The sequence below is a fragment of the Scyliorhinus torazame genome, chromosome 5 (assembly GCF_047496885.1).
Source record: "Scyliorhinus torazame isolate Kashiwa2021f chromosome 5, sScyTor2.1, whole genome shotgun sequence".
Taxonomy (NCBI): Eukaryota; Metazoa; Chordata; class Chondrichthyes; order Carcharhiniformes; family Scyliorhinidae; genus Scyliorhinus; species Scyliorhinus torazame.
Genome location: NC_092711.1, coordinates 9,717,185 through 9,744,880, shown reverse-complemented (window position 1 = coordinate 9,744,880; position 27,696 = coordinate 9,717,185). Strand labels below are relative to the sequence as shown.

The 27,696-nt window shown below is 51.4% G+C and overlaps 1 gene segment (V, D, J or C); it reads left to right on the top strand.

Annotated features, from left to right (window-relative positions):
• Positions 1 to 27,696, top strand: part of LOC140418169 (T cell receptor alpha variable 38-2/delta variable 8-like) — a 154,494-nt gene that overhangs the window by 79,113 nt on the left and 47,685 nt on the right. Inside the window, 1 exon segment of the V gene segment in view lies at positions 15,572 to 15,621. Within this exon segment, the coding sequence occupies positions 15,572 to 15,621 (50 nt within the window).

The window sequence follows — 27,696 nt, the reverse complement described above, 5'->3', positions numbered from 1 at the left end:
GAGTGAGTGCAGAGGAGGTTCACAAGAATGGTTCAGGAATGAGAAATTTCAGTGATGAGGTTAGATTGGAGAGGTTGGGTCTGTTCTCCACGCAGAGAAATATCCAAGAGGCGATTAGATAGAGGTGTTCAAATTCATGGGGGTGCCGGACAGAGTTGACAGGGAGAAACGGTTCCCACTATTAAGAAGCTCAAGAACGAGATGGCACAGAATTAAAGTGAATTGGAAAAGAAGCAAATATGATGTGAGAAAATGGAAACAGTCTCGTGTAGAGAGAGCCCTGCTCGATATCTGACCCCGTGCTGTACCTGTCCTGGGAGTGTTTGATGGGGACAGTGTAGAGAGAGCCCTGCTCGATATCTGACCCCGTGCTGTACCTGTCCTGGGAGTGTTTGAGAGGGACAGTGTAGAGGGAGCTTTACTCAGTATCTAACCCCGTGCTGTACCTGCCCTGGGAGTGTTTGATGGGGACAGTGTATAGGGAGCTTTACTCTGTATCTAACCCCGTGCTGTACCTGTCCTGGGAGTGTTTGATGGGGACAGTGTAGAGGGAGATTTACTCTGTATCTAACCTCGTGCTGTATCTGCCTGTAGCGCACAATGACTTACGAGAGAGACGAGTACAGATGAAGTCGATGAGGCTTTATTAAGCGAGACTTGTCCCCAGCAGTGTTCAAAGCCTGGGAGTGTTTGATGGGGACAGTGTAGAGGGAGCTTTACTCTGTATCTAACCCCATGCTGTACCTGTCCTGGGAGTGCTTGATGGGGACAATGTGGAGGGAGCTTTACTCTGTATCTAACCCCCTGCTGTACCTGTCCTGGGAGTGTTTGATGGGGACAGTGCAGTGGGAGCTTTTCTCTATATCTAACCCCGTACTGTACCTGTCCTGGGATTGTTTGATGGGGGACAATATAGAGGGAGCTTTACTCTGTGTCTAACTCCGTGATGTACCTGTCCTGGGAGTGTTTGCCAGGGACAGTGTAGAGGAATCTGTATCTAACCCCATGATGTACCTTTGCTGGTAGTGTTTGACAGGGTTTCAAAATCTCAAATAAATGTCATCTATTAGTTTCTCCATCTGTCTGTTTCTGCTTCTCTCACTGTCTGTGTGGGAATATTGTCAACAGAAAATCCACGATCAGCAGTCAGCCATTTTAAGCTACTTAATGGTGGCCATTTTAGGTGAGCACAGCACAGTCATTTCTGACATTTGTACACGTTGGTATAACAAAATCCTGATGGAAAGTGTCTGATTTAAACAATGATTTGTTGGTGAATGTGGATGTAGAAAGGGAGCTGGCTGTCCTTGTACACCAGTCACTGAAAGTGGAGAGGGGGGTGCAGCAAGCAGTTAAGAAAACATAGAAAACATAGAAAATACAGCACAGAACAGGCCCTTCGGCCCACGATGTTGTGCCGAACCTTTGTCCTAGATTAATCATAGATTATCATTGAATTTACAGTGCAGAAGGAGGCCATTCGGCCCTTTGAGTCTGCACCGGCTCTTGGAAAGAGCACCCTACCCAAACTCAACACCTTCACCCAACACCAAGGGCAATTTGGACATTAAGGGCAATTTATCATTGGCCAATTCACCTAACCTGCACATCTTTGGATTGTGGGAGGAAACCGGAGCACCCGGAGGAAACCCACGCAGACACAACAATGATATGTTGGCCTTCATTGATAGAGGGATTTGAGTTCAGAAGTGGAGATGTCTTTCTGCAGTCACACAAGGCCTTGGTGAGACCACACCAGGAGTATTGCGTACAGTTTCGGTCTCCCTAACTAAGAAAGGATATAGTTGCCAGAGAGGGAGTGCAGCGGAGGGTAATTCGGCTGATAGGGAGGTTACCGGGCTGTCCTTCAAGGAGAGATTGGTTTGACTGTGGCACAGTGGTTAGCACTGCTGCCTCACAGTGCCAGTGACCCGGGTTAAATTCCGGCCTTGTGTGACTGATTATGTGGAGTTGGCAGTTTCTCCCCGTGTGTGCGTGGGTTTCCTCCAGGTGCTCCGGTTTCCTTCCACAGTCCAAAGATGTGCAGGCTAGGTGGAATGGTCCTGCTAAATTACCCCTTAGTGTCCAAGAAAGATTGTTTAGATTAGGTGAAGGAGTTATTGGGATAGGGCGGGTGACTGAGCTTACATAGAGTGCTGTGTCAGAGGGTTGGTGTAGATTCGATGGGCAGAATGGCCTCCTTCTGCATTGTAGGGATTCTGTGATTGTGCCGGTATTCACGAGAGCCGAGAAGGATGAGAGGAGATGTTGGCCGTGCTAAATTGCCCCTGAGTGGCCCAAAGGGTAGGTGGTGTTACTGGGTTTATTTGGAGAGGGTGGAGGCGTGGGCTTGTGTAGGGTGCTCTCTCCGAGGGCCAGTGCAGACTCGATGGGCCAAATGGCCTACTCCTGCAATGTATATTCTATGATTCTCTGTATCACATTCCAACAGCGCTGTTCAGACTACACACAGGGATGGTGATTTCCACGTTGTACTGCCTCTGCCATGTCTTGGGAGTGATCATGGAGACAGTGTAGAGGGAGCTTTACTCTGTATCTATCCCCGTGCTGTACCTGTCCTGGGAGTGTTTGATGGGGACAGTGTAGAGGGAGCTTTACTCTGTACCTAACCCCGTGCTGTACCTGTCCTGGGAGTGTTTGATGGGGACAGTGTAGAGGGAGCTTTACTCTGTATCTAACCCCGTGCTGTAGGGACGGATAGCACAGGACACATTTCTGTATAAATAGATTCCAGTCTGTAACTCACTCCCGGGTATCTGTTATTCTATTTCTAAACTATCCTGAACCCCTCTATTAGATTCCAGTCTGTAACTCACTCCTGGGTATCTGTTATTCTATATATAAACCATCCTGAGCCCCTTGATTAGATTCCAGTCTGTAACTCTCACCCGGGTATCTGTTATTATATATATATAAACTATCCTGAACCCCTCGATTAGATTCCAGTCTGTAACTCACTCCTGGGTATCTGTTATTCTGTATATAATCTATCACGAAGCCCTCTATTAGATTGCAGTCTGTAATTCATTCCCAGATGCCATTTATTCTGTGTATTAACCAACGGACTGAGATGAGGAGGAATTTTGTCACTCAGATGGTGGTGAATCCTGGGAATTCTCTATCCCAGAGGGGTGTGGAGACTCTGTCATTGAGCCGGTGTTAGACTGAGATTGATGGATCAGCAAGAGGCACGGGGATAGGGCAGGAACACGGTGTTGAAATGGAAGAATCTCCATGATCATATTGACTGGTGGAGCGAGCTCGAAGGGTTGAATGGCCCAGTCCTGCTCCTATTCCTTGTGGTCTGTTATTGCCAATTATTTCTCTGTTTATCTATTTACGATTATCCAGAAAAGTGGGATGGGAATGAATTCTGCATCGTTTGTGATTTGGATATTGGAGTAATCATCATTTGGGGTCAATTCTGTTATGTTGATAATTTGCTATCTTTTTTCAAAATAAAACCCTTCCTTTGGAAACATTGCCTCATTCCCTCTACTTGCTGTAAATATCCTGGCAGTTTCTGTTGTGGAAATTGGAGAGGAACATTTATTCCGTTTGTAACCCCATGCTGAACCTGACCTGGGAGTGTTTGATGGGGACAGTGTAGAGGGAGCTTTACTCTGTATCTAACACCATGCTGTACCTGTCCTGGGAGTGTTTGATGGGGACAGTGTAGAGGGAGCTTTACTCTGTATCTAACCCCGTGCTGTACCTGCCCTGGGAGTGTTTGATGGGGACAGTGTAGAGGGAGCTTTACTCTGTATCTAACCCCGTGCTGTACCTGTCCTGGGAGTGTTTGATGGGGACAGTGTAGAGGGAGCTTTACTCTGGATCTAACCCCGTGCTGGACAGGTCCTGGGAGTGTTTGATCGGGACAGTGTAGAGGGAGCTTTACTCTGTATCTAACCCCGTGCTGTTCCTGTCCTGGGAGTGTTTGATGGGGACAGTGTAGAGGGAGCTTTACTCTGTATCTTACCCCGTGCTGTACCTGTCCTGGGAGTGTTTGATGGGGACAGTGTAGCGGGAGCTTTACTCTGAATCTAACCCCGTGCTGTACCTGTCCTGGGAGTGTTTTGTGGGGACAGTGTAGATGGTGCTTTTCTCTGTATCTAACCTCGTGCTGTACCTGTCTTGGGCGTGTTTGATGGTGACAATGTAGAGGGAGCATTACTCTGTACCTAACCCCGTGCTGTACCTGTCCTGGGAGTGTTTGATGGGGACAGTGTAGAGGGAGCATGACTCTGTATCTAACCACGTGCTGTACCTGTTCTGGGAGTGTTTGATGGGGACAGTGTAGAGGGAGCTTTACTCTGTATCTAACACCATGCTGTACCTGTCCTGGGAGTGTTTGATGGGGACAGTGTAGAGGGAGCTTTACTCTGTATCTAACCCCGTGCTGTACCTGTCCTGGGAGTGTTTGATGGGGACAGTGTAGAGGGAGCATTACTCTGTATCTACCCCCGTGCTGTACCTGTCCTGGGAGTGATTGATGGGGACAGTGTAGAGGGAGCATTACTCTGTATCTACCCCCGTGCTGCACCTGTCCTGGGAGTGTTTGATGGGGAAAGTGTAGAGGGAGCTTTACTCTGTATCTAACCCCGTGCTGTACCTGTCCTGGGAGTGTTTGATGGGGACAGTGGAGAGGGAGCTTTACTCTGTAACTAACCCCGTGCTGTACCTGTCCTGGGAGTGTTTGATGGGGACAGTGTAGAGGGAGCTTTACTCTGTATCTAACCCCGTGCTGTACCTGTCCTGGGAGTGTTTGATGGGGACAGTGTAGAGGGAGCTTTACTCTGTAACTAACCCCGTGCTGTACCTGTCCTGGGAGTGTTTGATGGGGACAGTGTGGAGGGAGCTTTACTCTGTACCTAACCCCGTGCTGTACCTGTCCTGGGAGTGTTTGATGGGGACAGTGTAGAGGGAGCTTTACTCTTTATCTAACCCCGTGCTGTACCTGTCCTGGGAGTGTTTGATGGGGACAGTGTAGAGGGAGCTTTACTCTGTATCTAACCCCGTGCTGTACCTGTCCTGGGAGTGTTTGATGGGGACAGTGTAGAGGGAGCATTACTCTGTATCTACCCCCGTGCTGTACCTGTCCTGGGAGTGATTGATGGGGACAGTGTAGAGGGAGCATTACTCTGTATCTACCCCCGTGCTGCACCTGTCCTGGGAGTGTTTGATGGGGAAAGTGTAGAGGGAGCTTTACTCTGTATCTAACCCCGTACTGTACCTGTCCTGGGAGTGTTTGATGGGGACAGTGGAGAGGGAGCTTTACTCTGTAACTAACCCCGTGCTGTACCTGTCCTGGGAGTGTTTGATGGGGACAGTGTAGAGGGAGCTTTACTCTGTATCTAACCCCGTGCTGTACCTGTCCTGGGAGTGTTTGATGGGGACAGTGTAGAGGGAGCTTTACTCTGTAACTAACCCCGTGCTGTACCTGTCCTGGGAGTGTTTGATGGGGACAGTGTGGAGGGAGCTTGACTCTGTACCTAACCCCGTGCTGTACCTGTCCTGGGAGTGTTTGATGGGGACAGTGTAGAGGGAGCTTTACTCTTTATCTAACCCCGTGCTGTACCTGTCCTGGGAGTGTTTGATGGGGACAGTGTAGAGGGAGCTTTACTCTGTATCTAACCCCGTGCTGTACCTGTCCTGGGAGTGTTTGATGGGGACAGTGTAGAGGGAGCTTTACTCTGTATCTAACCCCGTGCTGTACCTGTCCTGGGAGTGTTTGATGGGGTCAGTGTAGGGGGAGCTTTACTCTGTATCTATCCCCGTGCTGTACCTGTCCTGGGAGTGTTTGATGGGGACAGTGCAGAGGGAGCTTTACTCTGCATCTAACCGGGTGCTGTACCTGTCCTGGGAGTGTTTGATGGGGAAAGTGTAGAGGGAGCTTTACTCTGTATCTAACCCCGTACTGTACCTGTCCTGGGAGTGTTTGATGGGGGACAGTGTAGAGAGAGCTTTACTCTGTATCTAACACCATGCTGTACCTGTCCTGGGAGTGTTTGATGGGGGACAATATAGAGGGAGCTTTACTCTGTATCTAACCCCGTGATGTACCTGTCCTGGGAGTGTTTGCCAGGGACACTGTAGAGGAATCTGTATCTAACCCCATGATGTACCTTTGCTGGTAGTGTTTGACAGGGTTTCAAAATCTCAAATAAATGTCATCTATTAGTTCCTCCATCTGTCTGTTTCTGCTTCTCTCTCTGTCTCTGTGGGAATATTGTCAACAGAAAATCCACGATCAGCAGTCAGCCATTTTAAGTTACTTAATGGTGGCCATTTTAGGTGAGCACAGCACAGTCATTTCTGACATTTGGACACGTTGGTGTAACAAAATCCTGATGGAAAGTGTCTGATTTAAACAATGATTTGTTGAAAAATGTGGATGTAGAAAGGGAGCTGGCTGTCCTTGTACACCAGTCACTGAAAGTGGAGAGGGGGGTGCAGCAAGCAGTTAAGAAGGCCAATGATATGTTGGCCTTCATTGATAGAGGGATTTGAGTTCAGAAGTGGAGATGTCTTTCTGCAGTCACACAAGGCCTTGGTGAGACCACACCAGGAGTATTGCGTACAGTTTCGGTCTCCCTAACTAAGAAAGGATATAGTTGCCAGAGAGGGAGTGCAGCGGAGGGTAATTCGGCTGATAGGGAGGTTACCGGGCTGTCCTTCAAGGAGAGATTGGTTTGAATGTGGCACAGTGGTTAGCACTGCTGCCTCACAGTGCCAGTGACCCGGGTTAAATTCCGGCCTTGTGTGACTGATTATGTGGAGTTGGCAGTTTCTCCCCGTGTGTGCGTGGGTTTCCTCTGGGTGCTCCGGTTTCCTTCCACAGTCCAAAGATGTTGCAGGCTAGGTGGAATGGTCCTGCTAAATTACCCCTTAGTGTCCAAGAAAGATTGTTTAGATTAGGTTAAGGTGTTATTGGGATAGGGCGGGTGACTGAGCTTACATAGGGTGCTGTGTCAGAAGGTTGGTGTAGATTCGATGGGCAGAATGGCCTCCTTCTGCATTGTAGGGATTCTGTGATTGTGGCGGTATTCGCTAGAGCCGGGAAGGATGAGAGGAGATGTTGGCCGTTCTAAATTTCCCCTTAGTGGCCCAAAGGGTAGGTGGTGTTACTGGGGTTATTTGGAGAGGGTGGAGGCGTGGGCTTGTGTAGGGTGCTCTCTCCGAGGGCCAGTGCAGACTCGATGGGCCAAATGGCCTACTCCTGCAATGTATATTCTATGATTCTCTGTATCACATTCCAACAGCGCTGTTCAGACTACACACAGGGATGGTGATTTCCACGTTGTCCTGCCTCTGCCATGTCTTGGGAGTGAACATGGAGACAGTGTAGAGGAAACCTTACTCTGCATCTAACCCCGTGTTGTACCTGTTCTGGGAGTGTTTGATGGGGACAGTGTAGAGGGAGCTTTACTCTGTATCTAACCCCGTGCTGTACCTGTCCTGGGAGTGTTTGATGCGGACAGTGTAGAGGGAGCATTACTCTGTATCTAACCCCGTGCTGTACCTGTCCTGGGACTGTTTGATGGGGACAGTGTAGAGGGAGCTTTACTCTGTATCTATCCCCTTGCTGTACCTGTCCTGGGAGTGTTTGATGGGGACAGTGTCGAGGGAGCTTTCCTCTGTATCTAACCCCGTGTTGTACCTGTCCTGGGAGTGTTTGATGGGGACAGTGCAGAGGGGGCTTTACTCTGTATCTAACCCAGTGCTGTATCTGTCCTGGGAGTGTTTGATGGGGACAGTGTAGAGGGAGCTTTACTCTGTATCTAACCCCGTGCTGTCCCTGTCCTGGGAGTGTTTGATGGGGACAGTGTAGAGGGAGCTTTACTCTGTATCTAACCCCGTGCTGTACCTGTCCTGGGAGTGTTTGATGGGTCAGTGTAGAGGGAGCTTTACTGTGTATCTAACTCCTTATTCATGGGTCACTAAACGCTAGATTGCGGGTACATTAAGCAATCAGGAAGGCCAATGGTACGTTAACTTTCATCGCTCGGGGTTATTAGTATTGGGGTTAAGATGACTTGCTGCAATTGTACAGAGCCTTGGTCACAACACACCTGGACCATTGTGTGGAGTTTTGTTCTCCATATCTAAGGAAGGATATACTTGCTGTAGAAGGAGTGTAATGGAGATTCACCAGACGAATCCCTGGGCTGGTGAAGTTGTCTGATGAGGAGAGATTGAGGAAAATGTACCTGTGTTCCCGAAAAATGAGAGGTGATCTTGAAACATACACAATTCATACGGGGCATCACAAGATAGATGTAGGTCAGATGTTCTCTCTGACTGGTGAGATTAGACCCAGGGGGAGGGGGCACAGTCTCAAACCATAAGACCATAAGACATTGAAGCAGAATGAGGCCACTCGGCCCATCGAGTCTGCTCCGCCATTCAATCATGGCTGATATTTTTCTAATCCCCATTCTCCTGCCTTCTCTCCATAACCCCTGATCCCCTTATTGATCAAGAACCGATCTATCTCTGTCTTAGAGATACTCAGTGATTTGGCCTCCACAGCCTTCTGCGGCAAAGAGTTCCACAGATTCACCGCCCTCTGGCTGAAGAAATTCCTCCTCATCTCTGTTTTAAAGGATCGTCCCTTTAGTCTGAGATGGTGTCCTCTGATTCTAGTTTTTCCTACAAGTGGAAACATCCTCTCCACCTCCACTCTATCCAGGCCTCGCAGTATCCTGTAAGTTTCAATAAGACCCCCCCTCATCCTTCTAAACTCCAACGAGTACAGACCCAGTGTCCTCAACCATTCCTCATACGACAAGTTCTTCATTCCAGGGAACATTCTTGTGAACCTCCACTGGACCCTTTCCAAGGCAGCAGATCCTTCCTTAGATACTGGGCCCAAAACTGCTCACAATACTCCAAATGGGGTCTGACCAGAGCCTTGTACAGCCTCAGAAGTACATCCCTGGTCTTGTATTCTCGCCCTCTTGACATGAATGCTCAGAATCAGGGGTAGACCATTGCAGACTGAGATGAGGAGGAATTTCTTCATTGAGAGGATGGAGAATCTTGGAATTCTCCGATCTAGAGGGTTGTGGAAGCTCAATCATTGAGCATGTTCCAGACACAAATCGACTGTGTATAATACAATAGGAATGTGTGTGTGAGTGTGCGTGCGTCTGTGCGTGCGTCTGTGCGTGCCAGGATCTGTTTGAATGGTGGCGCAGACTCGATGGGCCAAATCGCCTACACATGCTCATATTTTCCTTTGAGACTAAAATGCGTATACACACACAAGTTCACAGATACACACACACACATGTGCGTGCACACACTGACTGATACATACATGGCAACAGATACATACACACACACACACATGCGTGCATAGACACATGCGTGTACACACACATTGGCGCGCACACATACATATATATTAGCCATTTAAGACCATTTGATAGAATGCTACACATCCCAGTTTGCCAATGACGCCAAACATTAGACAGCGTTGTAAGCAACATTGCTGGAAACATCAAATTGCAGGGAGATATTATCGTTTTGGCGGTAGACTGAACTGGTGGACGTGTTTCAGTGTTGGGAAATGTTTCGATGATGTGCTGTAGACTTAAAAAGGATAGAACCGTGATTGTTATAAATGATGAGAAGACAGAAACAGTGGAAGTTTAAACTGTACAGATATTTCACAGCTAGATTCACACAATACAGGCATCAATGTATGGTAGATTTTGGAAGTGCCACAAATGTTGCCAAGTGCAGTGCAATGTTTCAGTCTTACTGAGAAACTGTCAGCCCACAGGACAACATTCCTGTATAATAGGATTGAAGCACAAATTCAAATAGTTTTGTTTCAGAGTTTAAAATAACCAGTCATTTTTCTGTGCAGCTTTCGGAATCTGTCAGTGGAATTTAGGTTATACAGGCAAGTGTTAACAAGAGTATTGGGAACTGATTAGAAGTTTTGATGGAGATATTCCTGCATTATGGAAATGTGTGAGATCTATTTAGGGTTGGGGAATGGATTGATCAAAGGATGTAGTTTTTTGTTATCTATATCAGACTGACAGCCTTGAAGATTCACAACTTCCATGTGCTGAGAGAAAGGATTGATTAACCAAGGCCGATTATTCAAATACTTCAGACAAGTGACAAAACAACAATAACAGAGAATATACAAACAGAGACAAGCAGACACCTGTAATCGGAGCTTAAACTTCATGTTCAAATGTGAAGGGCTGAAATAAATAAGAGTCCACCCTGGGATTCGGTGCAATTTGAGTTCTGCTTTTCCATAAAATTAAAATAACTATCTGCAATGAAAAATTCTTTGGACAGAACAGAGGGATTTTGACTCTATTTAAGCCAGACAGTATTTGGGTTGTGAGTGTTTGATGGACAGTGCAGATAAAGCTTTACTCTGAAACACTGGAATTTAGTTTAAGGGTGATTTAATCACATGCTTCAGAATAATAATTGATATTGTACATCTCGTGTGTCTCAGTGTCAGCTGCGAAACATGTACAGCACAATCTCATCCTGTTTCTGTGTCTCTCTCTGAAATTCGCTGGTCCATTTCCTAAATTACCACGGACTAGATTTCAAAAGGGTTCCATTGCCTGTGAAGCAGTTTGTGATACCCAAAGGTTATGAAAAGTACTTTAGAAAAGTCTGTCCCCAAGCTGTTGTGAGGATGTTCAGAGTCAGTGTGTGACTTGGGTCACACACAGGCCAGATACACCTCTCCAAGTTAAAGGTGGAGAATGGATCTCGCTCCATTTGAAAGCTGTATTGACGCAGCCTGTCTGAGTTTGTGTCTGTGTTTGAGTTTGTGTTTGTCTGTACACGTGTTTGTGTGTCTGGGGTGGGGTGGGAGGTTGTGTGTGTGACTTTTTACGAGGCACTGTAGCACAGAGGGTAGCACTGTGGTTTCACAGCTCCAGGGTCCCGGGTTCGATTCCCAGCATGTTCTCCCTGTGTCTGCGTGGGTTTCCTCCGGGAGCTCTGGTTTCCTCCCACAAGTCTGAAAGTCGTGCTGTTGGGTAATTTGGACATTCTGAATTCTCCCTCTGTGTAGCCGAACAGGCGCCGGAATGTGGCGACTAGGGGAATTTCACAGTAACTTCATTGCAGTGTTAATGTAAGCCTACTTGTGACAATAAAGATTATTATACATGGTAGTCCACATGCTCTTACCCTGGGTACATGGTAGTCAGCACTCCAAAAGGGTTAATTGTAGTGTCCACAGCAGTATGGTGCAATGTAGTATTAACTGGGACAAGAGCTTACAGTATAAACAGTGACTGGGTCAACTGCAGTGATCACTTGGAAAGGAGCTACTGTGTTCTCAATAGAGATATGGATGAGAACGGTTATATATTACAAGGTAATATTCACAATGACATTCTCAAATGCAGTAATATTTCTGACACAGTGTAGAGCAGGATTTACAGCTACTGATGCTGCTAGGAAATAAATTCATCCAGGGCTTTGTATCGGATTATTAAAATTGGTTATTGTTAAGGTGGTCTAGTCGCTAAGGCAGGCTCGATCAGCTGAATGGCCCATTCCTGTTCCTATGTACCTCTCCTGGGAGTATTTGGTGAGGACAGATGTAGAGGGAGCTACATCTGGACAATTTGGACACTAAGGGCAATTTAGCTTGGCCAATCCACCTAACTTGCACATCTTTGGACTGTGGGAGGAAACCGGAGCACCCGGAGGAAACCCACGCACACACGGGGAGGATGTGCAGACTCCGCAGAGACAGTGGCCCAAGACGGAATCGAACCTCGGACCCTGGAGCTGTGAAGCAATTGTGCTATCCACAATGCTACCGTGCTGCCCCAGAGCTTTACTCTGTATCACACCCTGTGCTGTACCTGTCATGGGAGTGTTTGATGGGGACAGTCTAGAGGGAGCTTTACTCTGTATCTCACCCCGTGCTGTACCTGTCCTAGGAGTGTTTGATGGGGACAGTGCAGAGGGAGCTTTACTCTTTATATAATCTTATGCTGTACCTGTCCTGTTAATGTTTAATGGGGACGACGTGGAGGGAGCTTCACTCTGTATCAAACCCCGTGTTGTACCTGTCCTGGGACTGTTTGATGGGGACGACGTGGAGGGAGCTTTACTCTGTATCTAAGCCCATGCTGTACCTATCCTGGGAGTGTTTGATGGGGATAGTGTAGAGGGAGCTTTACTCTGTATCTAACCCCGTGCTGTACCTGTCCTAGAACTGTTAGATGGGGACAGTGTAGCGGGAGCATTACTCTGTATCTAACCCCATGCTGTACCTGTCCTGGGAGTGTTTGATGGGGTCAGTGTAGAGGGACCTTTACTCTGCATCTAACCCCGTGCTGTACCTGTCCTGGGAGTGTTTCATGGGGACAGTGCAGAGGGAGCTTTACTCTGTATCTAACCCGTGCTGTGCCTGTCCTGGGAATGTTTGATGGGGACAGTGTAGAGGGAGCTTTACTCTGTATCTGACCCCGTGCTGTATCTGCTCTGGAAGTGTTTGATGGGGACAGCGTGGAGGGAGCTTTACTCTGTATCTAACCCCGTGCTGTACCTGTCCTGGGAGTGTTTGATGGGGTCAGTGTAGAGGGACCTTTACTCTGTATCTAACCCCGTGCTGTACCTGGCCTGGGAGTGTTTGTTGGGGACAGTGTAGAGGGAGCTTTACGCTGTATCTAACCCCGTGCTCTACCTGTCCTGGGAGTGTTTGATGGGGACAGTGCAGAGGGAGCTTTACTCTGTATCTAACCCGTGCTGTGCCTGTCCTGGGAATGTTTGATGGGGACAGTGTAGAGGGAGCTTTACTCTATATCTGACCCCGTGCTGTATCTGCTCCGGAAGTGTTTGATGGGGACAGCGTGGCGGGAGCTTTACTCTGGATCTAACCCTGTGCTGTACCTGTCCTGGGAGTGTTTGATGGGGACAGTGTGGAGGGAGCATTACTCTTTATCTAACCCCGTGCTGTACCTGTCCTGGGAGTGTTTGATTGGTCTTTAAGAGAAATCCCTGGCCACAAAAACAAAGCTCATTGCAAAGTTTCACTTCATATTTTACATGTTGTTCACAGACAGATTTCTTTAATGAGCTGCTCTATAAATTTGGATTCAATTTGATTTTTTCTCACTGAGATGTAAAGCTTATTCCTCAATCAATACAGGGTCATCGGCAACAACATCTTTTTATTAGAAAAGGAGGTTCAATGGGATTTTTCACTGAAATCCACTGATGTCAGTTCATGAGATTAGAATTTATAATGAAACAATTTGGATTCAATGAAAACAGTCAGTTTGGCTTTTCCCCAGGGTAGAGGGGTCAATTACTAGGGGGCATAGGTTTAAGGTGAGAGGGGCAAGGTTTAGAGTAGATGTACGAGGCAAGTTTTTTACGCAGAGGGTAGTGGGTACCTGGAACTCGCTACCGGAGGAGGTAGTGGAAGCAGGGACGATAGGGACATTTAAGGGGCATCTTGACAAATATATGAATAGGATGGGAATAGAAGGATACGGACCCAGGAAGTGTAGAAGATTGTAGTTTAGTCGGGCAGTATGGTCGGCACGGGCTTGGAGGGCCGAAGGGCCTGTTCCTGTGCTGTACATTTCTTTGTTCTTTGTTCTTTGATAACCCCATCTGCTTTCTGTTCACTCGCCCCTCACTCTCCACTCTCACCTTGTTTTTAACTTGGGGAATTCTGCAGGCAGCTTGTGTACAGGAAGAGCCCAAAAACGGTGGCACTTTCAAAATTAAGATCAGAGTCTCTGAAGATGGATTTCTTTCTCTCTTTCTACTTGAACATGTACAAACTGACAGCAGGCATATTGATTGCACAGTAAGATTCCACAATCAGAAATGTGGTCATAGTGGAAAATTCCCCCACGTCCCCTGTGGAAAGGATGAATTAACTCCCTCATTCCCACGTTTAAGTTTAAGACTTTTAACTCATGACCTTCAAACATTTTGCAGTCCGTGAGCTACTTTTTAATAAGTGTGGTCACTGTTGCTGTGTTTTTTGAAAATATTTTCATTCCGATGAGGACGGACATAACAACATACAAACAATCAGTCAGTCACAACACAAACAAAATACTATTCTCCTCATTTGACATTTATTCCTTTATTTCCATTAAACCTTTCCCCTCTTCCCTCCCCTTCCCCACTGGCAACAAACAGATATGTAAATAGAGACAAGAACAGCTTCCATCTCGTCCAGAAACCCCCATCTGAGCCACAAAGGGCTGACTTTAGTTTCTCAAGTTTAAGGAATTCTGCAATATCCCTCAACCATGTTGATATTTTTGGCGGATCTTCTGACTTCCCTTCCAATAAAATTAGCCTCCGGGCGATCAATGTGGCAAAGGCCACCACATCGGCCCCGTCCACATCTATTAGTCCCGGTACTTCCGACACCCCAGAAATTGCCTCATGTGGTCCCAGTAATATTTCCACCTCCACAACTTTTGTTTGTGTTTTAAATAGCGAGAGCCAGAAGCCCACGAATTGTGGACGTGACCAGAAGATGTGGACATGGTTAACTGGTCCTCCTTGACATTCTCACATTTATCTTCTTCCTCTGTGAAGAATCTGCTCATTCGGTCCTGTGTCATATGGCCCCTGTGTACATCCTTGAATTGTATCAAGCCCATCCGAGCACATGAAGATGTCGCATTGACCCAGGTATAATCTCACTCCATCGTCCCCATTCCAACGCCACATCCAACTCTTCCTTCCACTTTTGTTTCATCTCTTCAATCGCTGCTTTCTTTCTGTCCATCAGCCACCTGTAAATGTTAGTAATTCTCCCATCACCAACTCAGCTGGGAGGAGCAATTTATCCAGCACCTAGTTCTCTGGTAGGCAAACGAACGAGGACAACTCCTTTTTCACCAAGTTTCATCATTGAAGATAATTAAACTTCACCTCCCTCTGCATTTTATGTTTCTCCCTCAATTCTTCAAATCTACTTTCCAACAACAAGTCTTTAACCTGTCTCAGCCCAGCTTTATGCCACTGTTTAAATATTGTATCCAGTCTTGCCGCCGGGGTGAATCGGGGGTTTCCATAAATAGGGGCTGGCACCGTCAAGTTTACCAAACCAAAATGGCGTCTCCGCTTGCTCCAGATGTTGAAGGAAGGTGCCAGCACCGGGCTTTGTGTAAACCTCCCCGGGGGAAATGGGAGTGGAGCCGCAGCGGAAGTCTGCAAACTAGCCCCTTTACACGATGCTTCCACCACCTGTACCCATTCCGCTTCTTCCTCTCCCCACCATTGCCCAATCTTCTCCAAATTCACCGCCCAATAACAATACAAAAGATTGGGAAGCACCAACCCTCCCACCCACCCATTCTTTTTAAATGTGAGCTGGTATTTTTGAAGAGCAATCCAATTAATCTCCTTCCATTTACTGATGGACAAGTGATCTGCCGCATTTTCTATCTGTTTAGAGCAGGGTGTCTGTGTGAGGGTAAGTGTGTTACTGTGTGTGTGGACGTTTCTCTCTCTGTCTATCTGCCCGTCGCCCTGTTCCAAGATTCTATTTCTCTCTCCACAGATGCTGCCTGACCTGCTCAGTATTTTTCGCATTGGTACAAGAGCGAGGAGGTAAGGCTGAAGTTATACAAGACACTAGTTAGACCTCAGCTGGAATATTGTGGACAGTTCTGGGTGCCACATGATAGGAAGAGTGTGAACACACTGGAGTGAGTGCAGAGGAGGTTCACAAGAATGGTTCAGGAATGAGAAACTTCAGTGATGAGGTTAGATTGGAGAGGTTGTGTCTGTTCTCCACGGAGAAAAATGGCCAAGAGGAGATTTGATAGAGGTGTTCAAATTCTTGGGGGTGCCGGACAGAGTAGACAGGGAGAAACGGATCCCACTATTAAGAAGCTCAAGAACGAGATGGCACAGAATTAAAGGAAATTGGAAAAGAAGCAATTGTGGGGCGAAATTCTCCGGCAACGGCGCGATGTCTGCCGACTGGCGCCCAAAACGGCGCAAATCAGACTGGCATCGCGCCGCCCCAAAGGTGCGGAATGCTCCGCATCTTTGGGGGCCGAGCCCCAACATTGAGGGGCTAGGTCGGCGCCGGAGGAATTTCCGCCCCGCCAGCTGGCAGAAAATGCCTTTGGTGCCCCGCCAGCTGGCGTGGAAATGACATCTCCGGGCAGCGCATGCGCGGGAGCGTCAGCGGCCGCTGACAGTTTCCCACGCATGTGCAGTGGAGGGAGTCTCCTCCGCCTCCGCCATGGTGGAGACCGGGGCGGAGGCAGAAGGGAAAGAGTGCCCCCACGGCACAGGCCCGCCCGCGGATCGGTGGGCCCCGATCGCGGGCCAGGCCACCGTGGGGGCACCCCCCGGGGCCAGATCGCCCCGCGCCCCCCCCTGGGACCCCGGAGCCCGCCCGTGCCGCCTTGTCACGCCGGTAAGGTAGGTGGTTCAATTTACGCTGGCGGGACAGGCATTTTAGCGGCGGGACTTCGGCCCATCCGGGCTGGAGAATCGAGCAGGGGGGCCTGCCAACCGGCGCGATTCCCGCCCTGCCGAATCTCCGGTGCCGGAGACTTCGGCAACCAGCAGGGGCGGGATCCACGCCAGCCCCTGGCGATTCTCCGACCCCCCGCCCCTGATGTGAGGAAATGGAAACAGTATAGTGTAGAGAGAGCCCTGCTCGCTATCTGACCCCGTGCTGTACCTGTCCTGGGAGTGTTTGATGGGGACAGTGTAGAGAGAGCCCTGCTCGATATCTGACCCCGTGCTGTACCTGTCCTGGGAGTGTTTGATGGGAACAGTGTAGAGAGAGCCCTGCTCGATATCTGACCCTGTGCTGTACCTGTCCTGGGAGTGTTTGATGGGGACAGTGTAGAGGGAGCTTTACTCTGTATCTAACCTCGTGCTGTACCTGTCCTGGGAGTGTTTGATGGGAACAGTGTAGAGAGAGCCCTGCTCGATATCTGACCCCGTGCTGTACCTGTCCAGGGAGTGTTTGATGGGGTCAGTGTAGGGGGAGCTTTACTCTGTATCTAACCCCGTGCTGTACCTGTCCTGGGAGTGTTTGATGGGGACAGTGTAGAGGGAGCTTTACTCTGTATCTAACCCCGTGCTGTACCTGTCCTGGGAGTGTTTGATGGGGACAGTGTAGAGGGAGCTTTACTCTGTATCTAACCCCGTGCTGTACCTGTCCTGGGAGTGTTTGATGGGGACAGTGTAGAGGGAGCTTTACTCTGTATCTAACCCCGTGCTGTACCTGTCCTGGGAGTGTTTGATGGGGACAGTGTAGAGGGAGCTTTACTCTGTATCTAACCCCGTGCTGTACCTGTCCTGGGAGTGTTCGATGGGGACGGTGTAGAGGGAGCTTTACTCTGTATCTAACCCCGTGCTGTACCTGTCCTGGGAGTGTTTGATGGGGACAGTGTAGAGGGAGCTTTACTCTGTATCTAACCCCGTGCTGTACCTGTCCTGGGAGTGTTTGATGGGGACAGTGTAGAGGGAGCTTTACTCTGTATCTAACCCCGTGCTGTACCTGTCCTGGGAGTGTTTGATGGGGACAGTGTAGAGGGAGCTTTACTCTGTATCTAACCCCGTGCTGTACCTGTCCTGGGAGTGTTCGATGGGGACGGTGTAGAGGGAGCTTTACTCTGTATCTAACCCCGTGCTGTACCTGTCCTGGGAGTGTTTGATGGGGACAGTGTAGAGGGAGCTTTACTCTGTATCTAACCCCGTGCTGTACCTGTCCTGGGAGTGTTTGATGGGGTCAGTGTAGAGGGAGCTTTATTCTGTATCTAACCCCGTGCTGCACCTGTCCTGGGAGTGTTTGATGGGAACAGTGTAGAGAGAGCCCTGCTCGATATGTAACCCCGTTTTGTACCTGTGCTGGGAGTGTTTGATGGGGACAGTGCAGAGGAGCTTTACTCCGTATGTAACCCCGTGATGTACCTGTCCTGGGAGTGTTTGCCAGGGACAGTGTAGATGAATCTGTGTCTAACCCCATGATGTACCTTTACTGGTCATGTTTGATGGAGATTCAAAATCTACAATAAATGTCTTCTATTAGTTTCTCCATCTGTCTGTTTCTGCTTCTCTCTCTGTCTGTCTGGGAATATTGTCAAAACAAAATCCACGATCAGCAGTCAGCCATTTTAAATTACTTAATGGTGGCCATTCTAGGTGAGCACAGCACAGTCATTTCTGACATTTGTACACGTTGGTATAACAAAATCCTGATGGAAAGTGTCTGATTTAAACAGTGATTTGTTGGTGAATGTGGATGTAGAAAGGGAGCTGGCTGTCCTTGTACACCAGTCACTGAAAGTGGAGAGGGGGGTGCAGCAAGCAGTTAAGAAGGCCAATGATATGTTGGCCTTCATTGAAAGAGGGATTTGAATTCAGAAGTGGAGATGTCTTCCTGCAGTTACACAAGGCCTTGGTGAGACCACACCTGGAGTATTGTGTACAGTTTTGTCTCACTAACGAAGAAAGGATATAGTTGCCAGAGAGGGAGTGCAGCGGAGGGTCAATTGGCTGATAGGGAGTTTCCCGGACTGTCCTACAATGAGAGATTGGTTTCACTGTGGCACAGTGGTTAGCACTGCTGCCTCACAGTGCCAGTGACCCGGGTTAAATTCCGGCCTTGTGTGACTGATTATGTGGAGTTTGCAGTTTCTCCCCGTGTGTGCGTGGGTTTCTTCTGGGTGCTCCGGTTTCCTTCCACAGTCCAAAGATGTGCAGGCTAGGTGGAATGGTCCTGCTAAATTACCCCTTAGTGTCCAAGAAAGATTGTTTAGATTAGGTTAAGGAGTTATTGGGTTAGGGCGGGTGACTGAGCTTACATAGAGTGCTGTGTCAGAGGGTTGGTGTAGATTCGATGGGCAGAATGGCCTCCTTCTGCATTGTAGGGATTCTGTGATTGTGCCTGTATTCACTAGAGCCGAGAAGGATGAGAGGAGATGTTGGCCGTGCGAAATTGCCCCTTAGTGGCCCAAAGGTTAGGTGGTGTTACTGGGGTTATTTGGATTTGGTGGAGACGTGGGCTTGGGTAGGGTGCTCTCTCCGAGGGCTGGTGCACACTCGATGGGCCGAATGGCCTGCTCCTGCAATGTATATTCTCTGGTTCTGCGAGCTCTGATTGAAATGTATGACATTCCAACAGCGCTGTTCAGACGATTCACAGGGATGGTGATTTCCACGTTGTACTGCCTCTGCCATGTCTTGGGAGTGATCATGGAAACAGTCTAGAGGAAACCTTACTCTGTATCTAACCCCGTGCTGTACCTGTCCTGGGAGTGTTTGATGGGGACAGTGTAGAGGAAACCTTACTCTGTATCTAACCCCGTGCTGTACCTGTCCTGGGAGTGTTTGATGGGGACAGTGTCGAGGAAACCTTACTCTGTATCTAACCCCGTGCTGTACCTGTCCAGGCAGTGTTTGATGGGGACAGTGTAGGGGGAGCTTTACTCTGTATCTAACCCCGTGCTGCCCTGGGAGTGTTTGATGGGGACAGTGTGGAGGGAGCTTTACTCTGTATCGAACCCCGTGCTGTACCTGTCCTGGGAGTGTTTGATGGGGACAGTGTAGAGGAAACCTTACTCTGTATCTAACCCCGTGCTGTACCTGTCCAGGCAGTGTTTGATGGGGACAGTGTGGAGGGAGCTTTACTCTGTATCTAACCCCGTGCTGTACCTGTCCTGGGAGTGTTTGATGGGGACAGTGTAGAGCGAGCTTTACTCTGTATCTAACCCCGTGCTGTACCTGTCCAGGCAGTGTTTGATGGGGACAGTGTAGATGGAGTGTTACTCTGTATCTCACCCAGTGCGATATCTGACTTGGGAGTGTTTGATGGGTACAGTGCAGAGGGGGCTTTAGTCCGAATATATCATCGTACTGTATCTGCCCTGGGAGTGTTTGATGTGGACAGCGTAGAGGCAGCTTTACTCTGTTTAGATCAGTGCCCTGTACCTGTCCTGGGAGTGTTTGATGGGGAGAATGTAGAGGGAGCCTTACTCTGTATCTAACCCCGTGCTGTACCTGTCCTGGGGAGTGTTTGATGGGGACAGTGTAGAGGAAGCTTTACTCTGTATATACCATGGTACTGTAGCTGCCCTGGGAGGGTTTGTTGGGGACAGTTTAGAGGGATGTGTAATCTGTATCTAACCCCATGATGTACTTTGGCTAACAGTGTTTGATGGAGATTCTGAATCTTGAATTAATGTATTCTGTTAGTCTCCCCATCTTCTCTGTCTCTGCAACTCTCTATCTCTCTCTGGGAATCTGTCTAAACAAATCCACGATCAGCAGTCAGCCATTTTAAGTTGCTTAACGGTGGCCATTTTATGTGAGCACAACACTGAGACAATTCGGACAGTTGTCCAAGTTAGTGTCAAACAATAACTGAAGGAAAGAGTCGTATTTAAACAGTGATATGTTGGGCAATGTGGATGTACAAATGGAGCTTGTACACCAGTCGCTGAAAGTGGAGAGGGGGATGCAGCAAGCAGTTAAGAAGACCAATGATATGTTGGCCTTCATTGCAAGAGGGATTTGAGTTCAGAAGTGGAGAAGTCTTACTGCAGTTATACTGGGCCTTGGTGAGACCACACCTGGAGTACTGTGTACAGTTTTTGGTCTCCCTATCATGGAAGGATATAGTTGCCAGAGAGGGAGTGCAGCGGAGGGTCAGTTGGCTGATAGGGAGGTTGCCGGACTGTCCTAGGAGGAGAGATTGCTTCAATAGGGCCTGAACGAGCCCTGTTTCTCCAACCTAACCCTGAAGATCAAATCCCACATTCCTGGTGATTTCTCCCCTCTCAAAGATGGAAAGATATTGACTAAGTTTAAAGCAGAAATTGACTGATTTCTAAATCCCATTGACATAAAGGGATATGGGGATAGTGTTGGGGAAAAGACATTGAAGTAAAGATATTTTACAGCTGGATTCACAGAATACAGACAACAAAGTATCTTGAATTTTGGAAGAGCCACAAATATTGTCAAACATTTGGGAAATGATTGGAAACAGTTTGGACTGAGATCTCTTCAGTGACCTGTGTGCAGACCCCACCCCTGACTTACTGTGAGGAATGTCCCCCTCGGTGTGTTTCCTGTGTCTGCTAAGGAAGACACTTGTCCTGTCTATGGTTATGTTAATTCAGCAGTCAACAACAGATTCTGTCCTGTCGTTATTTCTGTCTTTGTTTGACATTTGTTTCCCTCTGAATTTCTGGCATGTTTGGAATGACTATTCGTCTGTCAGCCGAGGAAGGCTTTCCATAGAATGAGTACAAAGCAGCAAGAAATCACAGAATGTGAGTTAAACACAACTTCATTTCTGCCTCCATTTTGAGAGAAGATTCCTGGCCACAAAAACAAAGCTCATTGCAAAGTTTCACTTCATATTTTACATGTTGTTCATAGACTGATTTCTTCAATGAGCTGCTCTATAAATATGGATTCAATTTGATTTTTTCTCACTGTGAGATGTAAAGTTTATTCCTGAATCAATACAGGGTCATCGGCAACAACATCATTTTATTAGACAAGGAGGTTCAATGGGATTTTTCACTGGGATCCTCTGATGTCAATTTCTGAGATTAGAATTTATAATGAAACAATTTGGATTCAATGAAAACGGTCAGTTTGATAACCCCAATGTCCTGACTGCCTCACGTCCTGGCACCCTCACACCATCACACCCTCATGTCTCCTAACCCTCACATCCTGACCCACTCACGCCCCCGAAACCTCAGATCCTGACCCGCTGTGTACCTCTTTCTGTGTGTGTGTCCCTCACTCTGTCTGTGTGCCCACCGCTCTCTGTCCCTCTCTGTATCCCTCTCTCTCTCTGTGTCCCTGTCTCTCCCGTGTGTCCTTCTATCTCACTCTATCCCTCTCTTTCACCGCGTACCTCTTTCTATCAGTGTCACTCTCTCTCTGTGTCCCTCTCCCTCTATGTGTCCCCGTCACTGTGTCTATCTCACTGTGTTCCTCTCTCTTTCTCTGTGCCCCTCTCTCTCTCTCTCGCTGTGTCCCTCACTCTCTCGCTGTGTCCCTCACTCTCTCGCTGTGTCCCTCACTCTCTCGCTGTGTCCCTCACTCTCTCGCTGTGTCCCTCACTCTCTCGCTGTGTCCCTCACTCTCTCGCTGTGTCCCTCACTCTCTCGCTGTGTCCCTCACTCTCTCGCTGTGTCCCTCACTCTCTCGCTGTGTCCCTCACTCTCTCGCTGTGTCCCTCACTCTCTCGCTGTGTCCCTCTCTCACTCGCTGTGTCCCTCTCTCACTCGCTGTGTCCCTCTCTCACTCGCTGTGTCCCTCTCTCACTCGCCGTGTCCCTCTCTCACTCGCCGTGTCACTCTCTCACTCGCCGTGTCCCTCTCTCTCTCGCCGTGTCCCTCTCTCTCTCGCTGTGTCCCTCTCTCTCTCGCTGTGTCCCTCTCTCTCTCGCTGTGTCCCTCTCTCTCTCTCGCTGTGTCCCTCGCACTCTCTGTGTCCCTCGCACTCTCTGTGTCCCTCGCTCTCTCTGTGTCCCTCGCTCTCTCTGTGTCCCTCGCTCTCTCTGTGTCCCTCGCTCGCTCTGTGTCCCTCGCTCGCTCTGTGTCCCTCGCTCGCTCTGTGTCCCTCGCTCGCTCTGTGTCCCTCCCTCGCTCTGTGTCCCTCCCTCGCTCTGTGTCCCTCCCTCGCTCTGTGTCCCTCCCTCGCTCTGTGTCCCTCCCTCGCTCTGTGTCCCTCCCTCTCGCTGTGTCCCTCCCTCTCGCTGTGTCCCTCGCTCTCGCTGTGTCCCTCCCTCTCTCTCTGTCCCTCCCTCTCTCTCTGTCCCTCGCTCTCCCTCTGTCCCTCGCTCTCCCTCTGTCCCTCGCTCTCCCTCTGTCCCTCGCTCTCTCTCTGTCCCTCGCTCTCTCTCTGTCCCTCGCTCTCTCTCTGTCCCTCGCTCTCTCTGTGTCCCTCGCTCTCTCTGTGTCCCCTGCTCTCTCTGTGTCCCCTGCTCTCTCTGTGTCCCCTGCTCTCTCTGTGTCCCTCGCTCTCTCTGTGTCCCTCGCTCTCTCTGTGTCCCTCGCTCTCTCTCGGTGTGTCCCTCGCTCGCTCTCGCTGTGTCCCTCGCTCTCGCTGTGTCCCTCGCTCTCGCTGTGTCCCTCGCTCTCGCTGTGTCCCTCGCTCTCGCTGTGTCCCTCGCTCTCGCTGTGTCCCTCGCTCTCGCTGTGTCCCTCGCTCTCGCTGTGTCCCTCCCTCGCTCTGTGTCCCTCCCTCGCTCTGTGTCCCTCCCTCGCTCTGTGTCCCTCCCTCGCTCTGTGTCCCTCCCTCGCTCTGTGTCCCTCGCTCTCTCTCTGTCCCTCGCTCTCCCTCTGTCCCTCGCTCTCCCTCTGTCCCTCGCTCTCCCTCTGTCCCTCGCTCTCCCTCTGTCCCTCGCTCTCCCTCTGTCCCTCGCTCTCCCTCTGTCCCTCGCTCTCCCTCTGTCCCTCGCTCTCGCTGTGTCCCTCGCTCTCGCTGTGTCCCTCGCTCTCGCTGTGTCCCTCGCTCTCGCTGTGTCCCTCGCTCTCGCTGTGTCCCTCGCTCTCGCTGTGTCCCTCGCTCTCGCTGTGTCCCTCGCTCTCGCTGTGTCCCTCGCTCTCGCTGTGACTCTCGCTGTGTCCCTCGCTCACGCTGTGTATCTCGCTGTGTCCCTCGCTCACGCTGTGTCCCTCGCTCACGCTGTGTCCCTCGCTCACGCTGTGTCCCTCGCTCACGCTGTGTCCCTCGCTCACGCTGTGTCCCTCGCTCACGCTGTGTCCCTCGCTCTCGCTGTGTCCCTCGCTCTCGCTGTGTCCCTCGCTCTCGCTGTGTCCCTCGCTCTCGCTGTGTCCCTCGCTCTCGCTGTGTCCCTCGCTCTCGCTGTGTCCCTCGCTGTGTCCCTCGCTCTCGCTGTGTCTCTCGCTGTGTCCCTCGCTCTCGCTGTGTCTCTCGCTGTGTCCCTCGCTCTCGCTGTGTCCCTCGCTCTCGCTGTGTCTCTCGCGCTCGCTGTGTCCCTCGCGCTCTCTGTGTCCCTCGCTCGCTCTGACCCCCTCTCTCGCTGTGACCCCTCTCACTCGCTGTGTCCCTCTCTCTCTCTCTCTCTCTGTCCCTCGCTCTCTGTGTCCCTCGCTCTCTGTGTCCCTCGCTCTCTGTGTCCCTCGCTCTCTGTGTCCCTCGCTCTCTGTGTGCCTCGCTCTCTCTGTGTCCCCTGCTCTCTCTGTGTCCCCTGCTCTCTCTGTGTCCCCTGCTCTCTCTGTGTCCCCTGCTCTCTCTGTGTCCCCTGCTCTCTCTGTGTCCCCTGCTCTCTCTGTGTCCCCTGCTCTCTCTGTGTCCCCTGCTCTCTCTGTGTCCCCTGCTCTCTCTGTGTCCCCTGCTCTCTCTGTGTCCCCTGCTCTCTCTGTGTCCCCTGCTCTCTCTGTGTCCCCTGCTCTCTCTGTGTCCCCTGCTCTCTCTGTGTCCCCTGCTCTCTCTGTGTCCCCTGCTCTCTCTGTGTCCCCTGCTCTCTCTGTGTCCCTCGCTCTCGCTGTGTCCCTCGCTCTCGCTGTGTCCCTCGCTCACGCTGTGTCCCTCGATCACGCTGTGTCCCTCGCTCTCGCTGTGTCCCTCGCTCTCGCTGTGTCCCTCGCTCTCGCTGTGTCCCTCGCTCACGCGGTGTCCCTCGCTCTCGCTGTGTCCCTCGCTCTCGCTGTGTCCCTCGCTCTCGCTGTGTCCCTCGCTCTCGCTGTGTCCCTCGCTCTCGCTGTGTCCCTCGCTCTCGCTGTGTCCCTCGCTCTCGCTGTGTCCCTCGCGCTCTCTGTGTCCCTCGCGCTCTCTGTGTCCCTCGCTCGCTCTGACCCCCTCTCTCGCTGTGACCCCTCTCACTCGCTGTGTCCCTCTCTCTCTCTCTCTCTCTCTGTCCCTCGCTCTCTCTGTGTCCCTCGCTCTCTCTGTGTCCCCTGCTCTCTCTGTGTCCCCTGCTCTCTCTGTGTCCCCTGCTCTCTCTGTGTCCCTCGCTCTCTCTGTGTCCCTCGCTCTCTCTGTGTCCCTCGCTCTCTCTGTGTCCCTCGCTCGCTCTCGCTGTGTCCCTCGCTCTCGCTGTGTCCCTCGCTCTCGCTGTGTCCCTCGCTCTCGCTGTGTCCCTCGCTCTCGCTGTGTCCCTCGCTCTCGCTGTGTCCCTCGCTCTCGCTGTGTCCCTCCCTCGCTCTGTGTCCCTCCCTCGCTCTGTGTCCCTCCCTCGCTCTGTGTCCCTCCCTCGCTCTGTGTCCCTCCCTCGCTCTGTGTCCCTCCCTCGCTCTGTGTCCCTCCCTAGCTCTGTGTCCCTCCCTCGCTCTGTGTCCCTCCCTCGCTCTGTGTCCCTCCCTCGCTCTGTGTCCCTCCCTCGCTCTGTGTCCCTCCCTCGCTCTGTGTCCCTCCCTCGCTCTGTGTCCCTCGCTCTCCCTCTGTCCCTCGCTCTCTCTCTGTCCCTCGCTCTCCCTCTGTCCCTCGCTCTCCCTCTGTCCCTCGCTCTCCCTCTGTCCCTCGCTCTCCCTCTGTCCCTCGCTCTCCCTCTGTCCCTCGCTCTCCCTCTGTCCCTCGCTCTCCCTCTGTCCCTCGCTCTCCCTCTGTCCCTCGCTCTCGCTGTGTCCCTCGCTCTCGCTGTGTCCCTCGCTCTCGCTGTGTCCCTCGCTCTCGCTGTGTCCCTCGCTCTCGCTGTGTCCCTCGCTCTCGCTGTGTCCCTCGCTCTCGCTGTGTCCCTCGCTCTCGCTGTGTCCCTCGCTCTCGCTGTGTCCCTCGCTCTCGCTGTGTCCCTCGCTCTCGCTGTGTCCCTCGCTCTCGCTGTGTCTCTCGCTGTGTCCCTCGCTCACGCTGTGTATCTCGCTCACGCTGTGTCCCTCGCTCACGCTGTGTCCCTCGCTCTCGCTGTGTCCCTCGCTCTCGCTGTGTCCCTCGCTCTCGCTGTGTCCCTCGCTCTCGCTGTGTCCCTCGCTCTCGCTGTGTCCCTCGCTCTCGCTGTGTCCCTCGCTCTCGCTGTGTCCCTCGCTGTGTCCCTCGCTCTCGCTGTGTCTCTCGCTGTGTCCCTCGCTCTCGCTGTGTCTCTCGCTGTGTCCCTCGCTCTCGCTGTGTCCCTCGCTCTCGCTGTGTCTCTCGCGCTCGCTGTGTCTCTCGCGCTCGCTGTGTCCCTCGCGCACTCTGTGTCCCTCGCTCGCTCTGACCCCCTCTCTCGCTGTGACCCCTCTCACTCGCTGTGTCCCTCTCTCTCTCTCTCTCTCTGTCCCTCGCTCTCTCTCTGTCCCTCGCTCTCTGTGTCCCTCGCTCTGTGTCCCTCGCTCTCTGTGTGCCTCGCTCTCTCTGTGTCCCCTGCTCTCTCTGTGTCCCCTGCTCTCTCTGTGTCCCCTGCTCTCTCTGTGACCCCTGCTCTCTCTGTGTCCCCTGCTCTCTCTGTGTCCCCTGCTCTCTCTGTGTCCCCTGCTCTCTCTGTGTCCCCTGCTCTCTCTGTGTCCCCTGCTCTCTCTGTGTCCCCTGCTCTCTCTGTGTCCCCTGCTCTCTCTGTGTCCCCTGCTCTCTCTGTGTCCCCTGCTCTCTCTGTGTCCCCTGCTCTCTCTGTGTCCCCTGCTCTCTCTGTGTCCCCTGCTCTCTCTGTGTCCCCTGCTCTCTCTGTGTCCCCTGCTCTCTCTGTGTCCCCTGCTCTCTCTGTGTCCCCTGCTCTCTCTGTGTCCCCTGCTCTCTCTGTGTCCCCTGCTCTCTCTGTGTCCCCTGCTCTCTCTGTGTCCCCTGCTCTCTCTGTGTCCCCTGCTCTCTCTGTGTCCCCTGCTCTCTCTGTGTCCCCTGCTCTCTCTGTGTCCCCTGCTCTCTCTGTGTCCCCTGCTCTCTCTGTGTCCCCTGCTCTCTCTGTGTCCCCTGCTCTCTCTCTGTCCCCTGCTCTCTCTCTGTCCCCTGCTCTCTCTCTGTCCCTCGCTCTCGCTCTGTCCCTCGCTCTCGCTCTGTCCCTCGCTCTCGCTGTGTCCCTCGCTCTCGCTGTGTCCCTCGCTCTCGCTGTGTCCCTCGCTCTCGCTGTGTCCCTCGCTCTCGCTGTGTCCCTCGCTCTCGCTGTGTCCCTCGCTCTCGCTGTGTCCCTCGCTCTCGCTGTGTCCCTCGCTCTCGCTGTGTCCCTCGCTCTCGCTGTGTCCCTCGCTCTCGCTGTGTCCCTCGCTCTCGCTGTGTCCCTCGCTCTCGCTGTGTCCCTCGCTCTCGCTGTGTCCCTCGCTCTCGCTGTGTCCCTCGCTCTCGCTGTGTCCCTCGCTCTCGCTGTGTCCCTCGCTCTCGCTGTGTCCCTCGCTCTCGCTGTGTCCCTCGCTCTCGCTGTGTCCCTCGCTCTCGCTGTGTCCCTCGCTCTCGGCGTGTCCCTCGCTCTCGGCGTGTCCCTCGCTCTCTGCGTGTCCCTCGCTCTCTGCGTGTCCCTCGCTCTCTGCGTGTCCCTCGCTCTCTGCGTGTCCCTCGCTCTCTGCGTGTCCCTCGCTCTCTGCGTGTCCCTCGCTCTCTGCGTGTCCCTCGCTCTCTGCGTGTCCCTCGCTCTCTGCGTGTCCCTCGCTCTCTGCGTGTCCCTCGCTCTCTGCGTGTCCCTCGCTCTCTGCGTGTCCCTCGCTCTCTGCGTGTCCCTCGCTCTCTGCGTGTCCCTCGCTCTCTGCGTGTCCCTCAGTGTCTGAGTGAGTGTGTATAACAGTGAGTGAGTGTGTGTAAGAGTGAGAATTGGTGAGAACTACTGTG